At 49.3% G+C, this 7003-nt stretch overlaps 1 protein-coding gene across 1 annotated transcript in view; it reads left to right on the forward strand.

Moving 5' to 3' along the window:
• PKDREJ (polycystin family receptor for egg jelly) overlaps positions 1–6637 on the forward strand; it is a 17997-nt gene extending 11360 nt beyond the window's left edge. The window contains exon 2 of the mRNA XM_044915756.1: positions 228–6637. Within this exon, the coding sequence (XP_044771691.1) occupies positions 228–6575 (6348 nt within the window). The 3' untranslated portion in view covers positions 6576–6637. The remainder of the gene's footprint in view (positions 1–227) is intronic.
• The last annotated feature ends 366 nt before the right edge of the window (positions 6638–7003 follow it).

Genomic DNA, 7003 nt, shown 5'->3' on the forward strand with positions numbered 1-7003 from the left:
AACTGCGGCCCCGCGCGGCCCCTGGCGGCGGCGTGGTCCTGCGCGGCGGCGGCCGCCTCTGCCTGCCCCGCGGGCCCGCGCGCCCCTTCTGCGTCCTGCTGCGCGTCGTGCTGCGCGCCCGCCTGGCCGCCGCGCCCACGCTCGTGGACCTGCGGCTGTCCGCGCGCCACGGCCGCCTGTCCCTGCTGTGGCGCACCCCGCTGCACCGCGCGCTCGGGCGCCCGGAGTGGACCTTCCGGCTCGTGCGGGTCCCGCCGGCCAACCTGCGGCGCCCCCGCCGCGCCGCCTCCGACCTGCCCGCCGATGGCCCTCGCCCCTACGCGGGCTTCGTGGCCCAAACCAAGTGTCCCACGGACGGGCCCACGCCTGTTGTTTTGGAAGCTGTCAACTCGGACGGTCCTCAAGCCATCGAGTCTTCGGTGTCCTGCCAGGTATCCGAAGATGTGCCCTGTGTCATAAACATGGTAAAGATCCATAGGAACAAAGATGGTGTTCCGGTGGTGTTGACCAGGAAGATGGAGGATACCTTCAATGCAACATTTAAGTACAAATGTCCGCACTCCACGTTAATTGTTCCGCAGTGGCAGGTCTTTTCCGTGCCCTCCGTAAATGATTTGCCGAAGTGGTATAGACCTTTGGATGTACCAACCATCAAACCAGGGCTTATTCCAACTATTTTACATATACCCTCAAATTCTTTATCTTGGGGGGTGTATGTGTTTAGATTCACAGTCAGCATCTACACGAAACGAAATTGGCCTCAGGTCTCAAAGTCAGATTTCATGTATGTCACCATTGTTAGAAGTGACCTAAAGGCAGTTATTCCTGGGGGTCCCAACCTAACAATTAATTTCACAGATAGGCTGGTTCTGGATGGAAGGAATTCCTCCGATCCAGATTCAGACAACCCTTCAGAGGCACTCCTTTTCTCCTGGTACTGTACCACAGATCCAAAAAACTACCAGGGAGCTAAAATTACAGTGATGAGCAACAGCGTCTGTCACCCGAAGCAAAGTGATCTGAACTGGAAAGGGGCCTCTGGCCCTGTCCTAACACTTTCACCAGGAACGCTTAAGGGTGGAGGTGTGTACTTTTTCAGAATGGTGATCCGGAAGGGTGGTAGGACAGCATATATTGATAAAACGGTACGCGTGCTCAGAGGATCAGCCCCCGCAGCAAACATTTCGTGTATTGAAAATTGTGATGCCGTTTTGGTTATTTCAGACAGATTTTCTTTGTTCCTAAATTGCACAAATTGTTCAACAAGCCAGGATGTCTATAAATGGTCGATTCTGTCGTCTTCAGGTGATGAGGTAACATTTGATTGGGTGAAACACACCACAACAGGGAGGAATGGTGCTTATTTGTCTATAAAAGCTTTTGCTTTTAAGGATTTTCCTGAAGCTAAGTTTTGGATGTCTGTGCATCTAGCAACTTGGAGTGGGGAGACCTTGGACTTGAGGCACCCCTTTATTATTAACCATGTCCCTCAAATCGGAGAGTGCAGCATTAATCCAGATAAAGGAGTTGCATTTTTTACCAGGTTTGTCATCCGGTGTGATAATTTTAAGGATAAGAACATCCCTCTTACATACAAAATGGTAGTCTCTGATTTGTATGGTTTTGGTCAGATCAGTTCAGTAATAGAGAACACCCTGGGGGCCATCCTGTATTTGGGGAGTGAGCCCACATCGCCCCCTTCCTTTCTCCCTGTTGGTGTGTTGGCCAATCGTTATGCCATGAAGATCCATGTTCAGGTATATGACTCTCTAGGAGCTTTTTCTCAGGTGACTTTGTATGCGACCGTACATGCTCCAACGGACAGAATCTCAGGGAAGGATGTGCTTGATCGCTTATTCAATTTCACCATGGGACCGAATTCATCGCTATCTACTTTGCTTGACAACCAGGAATTTCTCCCTGCAGGTTATTTAATATATATAGCAGCTTCTGTTTTGAATAACATGAAACCTGAATTAACTTTGCAAGCTGACAAAACCAGACTCCGGGAATACCTTGTCAACCAGACTTTCGTTCTTCCCAATAGCACTTTGGTGGAAATCAGTCAGGTAGTCATGAGTGTTACTAAATTAACCCAGACGACCTCTGCATTCACTCGAATGGCTCAGAAACTCGCCACAGTGAGGATCTGGCAAGCAAATCGAGCCCTACAACAGTCTCGACAGAAAGATCCACACTTTTACTCTGAACAAATAGAAATCGTGAGCACTGGGATATTAACAACTTTGTCTAATATCTTTAAACTGACCGTTAGCTATGAAGTGGTTGATGAGCCTTTCTACGAGTTGGAATTACTAGCAGACACAATATTGGAGGGTAAAGTGCCAGGGAATGAGACCACTGCAATGACATCCTCCAGCTTTAACATGTACGTCAGGAAGACTGAAAAGTGGGACGTTACTGACGTCTTCAGCAATGAGAAAAGCAGTCGAAATTATTTTCGTCCGACGCTAAACGTGAGCAGTATTCCTAGTTTGCCCGCAAATGCCCCGATTTCCACCACGTTCTGTGAATTTGCACATGATCCCTTTCCTTGGATGAATGATCAGGAAAGCTGTTCTGCAGAGGTGGTTGGATTCAGAATGACAGGAACCACACCTAACGGCGATGTGATCGAGATCATGCCTGATGTAGCCGAAGTGCACATCGCCAGAAAAAACTTGAGCTTTGCAGCTTTTAATCTCACAGTGGGACCCGAGAATGAGCCTGAGGGAGCTGAGGAGTCCTTGAAAAGGACGACAGGGGAGTTTCGGTTTGAGGTGGACAGCAGTGTAGTGAAGCAGTTGCTGGTCCACATTGTGACCGAAGTGACCGTGTTGTTCACGGTTTTCGTATATGCCGGCAGTGAAATTACCCCCACTGCTCTGGTCGCCACCTTCCTCGCGCCCCATGACATCCCTCCCATGGCCAACCAGAGTGACCTGTTCGACTCAGCTTGTACAGTTAGGGAGGCCCGCGTGGTTTGCCTTCCAGCATCCCTGCTGCAAGTCGTAGCTCAGCGAACTGGCTCGTCTGAGTGCACCTTGATCATAGTTCTGCAGGCACCTCGTTTTGTCATGAAAGCCAGTGAAAAGCTGGTGAGAATCGCTCTTTTCAGCGCTCACTGCCTAGACATGTATGGGATCCAGAGCGATTGGAGAGAAGATACCTGTGTTCTCGGAGAGAAGACCACCTGGCTAAGAGTGCACTGTATCTGCCAAACCACAAGGAGGGCCCGGCGGCAGCTGGACCTAATAAAACAAGCCAGCACCCACCTGCAAACCCATTTTTTGACGGCCAAGGTGATTGTGGTCCCTAATCCTGTAGATCTACAGTTGGAGGTCATCAGGAACGTTACCCGCAACCCTGTGACCCTTCTCACTGTACTTTTCATCATGCTCATGTACATAATCCTAGCTTTCTGGGCCTTGCTGAGAGATGAAATGGATCAGTTTCTTTGGCTACGTGTGATAATTCTACTTGATAACGATCCTTATGATAAGGTGTGTTACCTCATCACTATTTTTACAGGAATCCGTTGTGGGGCTGGGACCAGGGCCGATGTCTTCATCCAACTTATGGGAACAGAAGGTGCCAGCGATGTGCACTGTCTGAGCCATCCTTATTTTAAAACCCTCTACCGCGGAGGCATCAACACTTTCCTCCTAACGACGAAAAGTGACTTGGGGGACATCCATTCCGTTCGTGTGTGGCACAACAACGAGGGCAAAGCCCCCAGTTGGTATTTAAGCAGAATCAAAGTGGAAAATCTGTTCAGCAGACGCATCTGGCTGTTTTTATGCCGGGAATGGCTTTCTGTTGACACCTCTTTCGACAGAACATTTCATGTTACCGACCCAGAGAAGCCTATAAACAGAATGGACTATTTCCTGATAGATTCGACTTACAAGCTGGGGAGAAATCACATGTGGTTCTCTATTTTCTCCGGTGTCATTGCTAGGCCCTTCAATAGGCTTCAGAGACTCTCTTGCTGTTTGGCAATGCTGATGGCCTCCCTTTTGTGTAATATTATGTTCTTTAATCTCGACAGACCAGAAGAAACAGAGTCAGGAGAGGGGAAGTACATCAGGTCAATGATGATAGGACTGGAAAGTGTCTTAATTACCATCCCTGTGCATTTATTGATCGCTTTTCTCTTCACCTACTCTCAGAGGGAGCCTCGTGTGACTCTAGAAAAGGTATCTCCCCGGAAGCGTTCCTTGGTGCCAGAGAGTGGACACTGGGAGGAATATCTTGAAAAGTGGCATGCTCGTGAAACTGTGCATGCTCCCACCAAGAAGGCTTCGAAGCTGCCATCTGCGAAAAGCACTAGACTTCACAAGGCTTCTGCCAAGGTACCCTCCGTGGCACAGCCTATGTGGAAGAAAGGAGAGAAGAAGGTCTCACGCACCCATGGAAAAAATATAAATGCCAGTAACTCAAACAATAATAACAATAAAGATGTTGCTTCTAGAGAGCCGCCTTCCCAAGTGGGTCCTGTAGAACTCAAGGAGAAGAGCAGGATCGTTTTGCCTTCATGTTGCATTTATATAGCGTGGTTATTGGTTTTTGTTACCTCCAGTATATCTTCATTCTTCATTGTATTTTACGGGCTGACCTATGGTTATGAAAAGTCAATGGAATGGCTCTTTGCATCGTTTTGTTCATTCTGTCTCTCCGTTTTTCTGGTGCAGCCATCTAAAATTATACTCCTGTCAGGCCTCAAAACAAGTAGGCCCAAATATTGTAAAAACCTTTCATGGGCAGGCAGGTACTGCTATACCGAGATCGAGCTGCACAGCACGTTGAGCCCAGAAGAAATGCAAAAGCGACATGAGCAGATCGTGCAGCTCCGAAGATCGAGGATGTACCAGCCCCTCACGGAAGATGAAATCCTAATATTCAAAAGAAAGAAGACAATCAAGAGAAGGGCTTTCCTGTTCCTGTGTTACATTCTAACTCACTTCATCTTTCTAGCCCTCCTGTTGAGCCTCGTCGCCCTCCTGCGCCACACGGACAGCTTTTACTATAATCAGTTGATTCGCAAGCAGTTCTCTGTGGATCTCGGCTCGGTGTCCAAGCTGGTGGACATCTACAGGTGGCTGAACCGCGTGCTAGTGCCTCTGCTCCACAATGACCCGAATCCAACGTTTCTTCCCGACAGCTCCTCTAAAATCCTGGGTCTTCCCCTGCTGAGGCAGGTGAGGGCAAAAGCTGGCGATAAACTCTGCCTGCCTGCCAACAACTTTGCGCAAACCAGCATGGAAGGAGAAGTCCATTGTCATCCCAACTATGGCACCGACCCGGAAGACACGAGAAACTACTCCAGCCTTTGGACCACAGTTGCAAAGAGGTCTGAGGACAAGCATACCAACGGGTTTACTTACAAGCCTCCGGAGAAGACATGGGGCTATTTCTCCCACGGACTCTTACACACCTACGGGTCAGGAGGCTATGCATTCTATTTTTTCCCAGAACAGCAGCAGTTTAATTCCACCGTGAGGCTCAGGGAACTGCAGAGCAGCGGCTGGCTTGACGAGAACACGTGGGCCGTGATTGTGGAGCTGACCACCTTCAATCCAGACGTCAGTCTGTTCTGTAGCGTTTCTGTCATTTTCGAGGCGTCTCAGTTAGGAGTTGTGAACACGAGTATATCCGTGCACTCCTTCTCGGTCGCTGATTTCGACAGGGAAACTTCAGCAGAAATCTACTTGTATGTGGCCATTCTCATTTTTTTTTTTGCCTACATGGTCGATGAGGGCTATATCATCATGCAAGAAAGGGCCTCCTACGTGAGAAGTGTGTATAATCTGCTCAACTTTGCTTTAAAATGCATATTTACCGTGCTGATTGTGCTCTTCTTCAGGAAGCACTTCTTGGCCACGGGCGTAATTCGGTTTTACTTGTCGAACCCTGCAGATTTCATTCCCTTTCACGCAGTTTCTCAAGTAGATCACGTCATGAGGATCATTTTGGGTTTCCTGTTATTTCTGACCATCTTGAAGACCCTCAGGTATTCCAGATTCTTTTATGATGTGCGCCTGGCTCAGAGGGCCATTCAGGCGGCCCTTCCCGGCATCTGCCACATGGCACTGGTGGTGTCCGTGTACTTCTTTGTGTACATGGCCTTCGGCTACCTGGTGTTCGGTCAACACGAGTGGAACTATAGTAACCTGATCCATGCCACGCAGACGATACTCTCCTATTGCGTCTCAGCGTTTCAGAACACCGAGTTCTCCAACAACAGGGTTCTGGGGGTCCTATTCCTCTCATCGTTCATGCTGGTGATGATCTGCATATTGATCAACTTATTTCAGGCAGTGATTTTGTCTGCCTATGAGGAAATGAAGCAGCCCGTGTATGAGGAACCATCAGACGAAGCGGAAGCCATGACCTATCTGTGTCGCAGGCTAAGAGCTATGTTTAGGTTTCTGACCTTCCAACCCAGGGACGAAGATGAACCAGAGTTCTTTGTCAACATGCTGTATGGGCAGCCGGAGAAGAGCAGCCGCCGGTATCTGGGGCTGAAGACCAGAAACATCAATGGGAAGAAAATGGTTTATCTTGTTGTGTGATCAGTGGCAGGGTCAAGAACCATAGGCAAGAGTCCCCCCAGATGCTCATTCTGTGGGTATAAGGAATGTTCAATGGCTCAGTAGTGCTCTCTACCCATGTCCTGGAAAATGCACACCCCACATTCGGAAGTATCTCCACCTTTGGCCTCTACTCTTGAGTGTTGGGGTATAGGGCAGGTCTGCAGTATGGGAGCCCAGGGCTGATTTCCCTCTAGAGGGGAACTTAGTGTCTTTGGAGCGCACAGCAGTTTAGAGTATTAGAGACCCAGATTTGGGGGAGAGAGAGCTAAAGGGCCCCCACTCCACCTCTCCAGGGCAGAGCATTCTCCTGTTGTGACTGTCCCTGGGGCTGGGAGCCAAGAGCTTGTGGCTCCCTCAGTCTCTCTGGGAGTTCCCTTTGCAGACCAGGGCTGGAGCACCCCTCCCCC

Source organism: Neomonachus schauinslandi, chromosome 5 (genome assembly GCF_002201575.2).
Source record: "Neomonachus schauinslandi chromosome 5, ASM220157v2, whole genome shotgun sequence".
Lineage (NCBI taxonomy): Eukaryota > Metazoa > Chordata > Mammalia > Carnivora > Phocidae > Neomonachus > Neomonachus schauinslandi.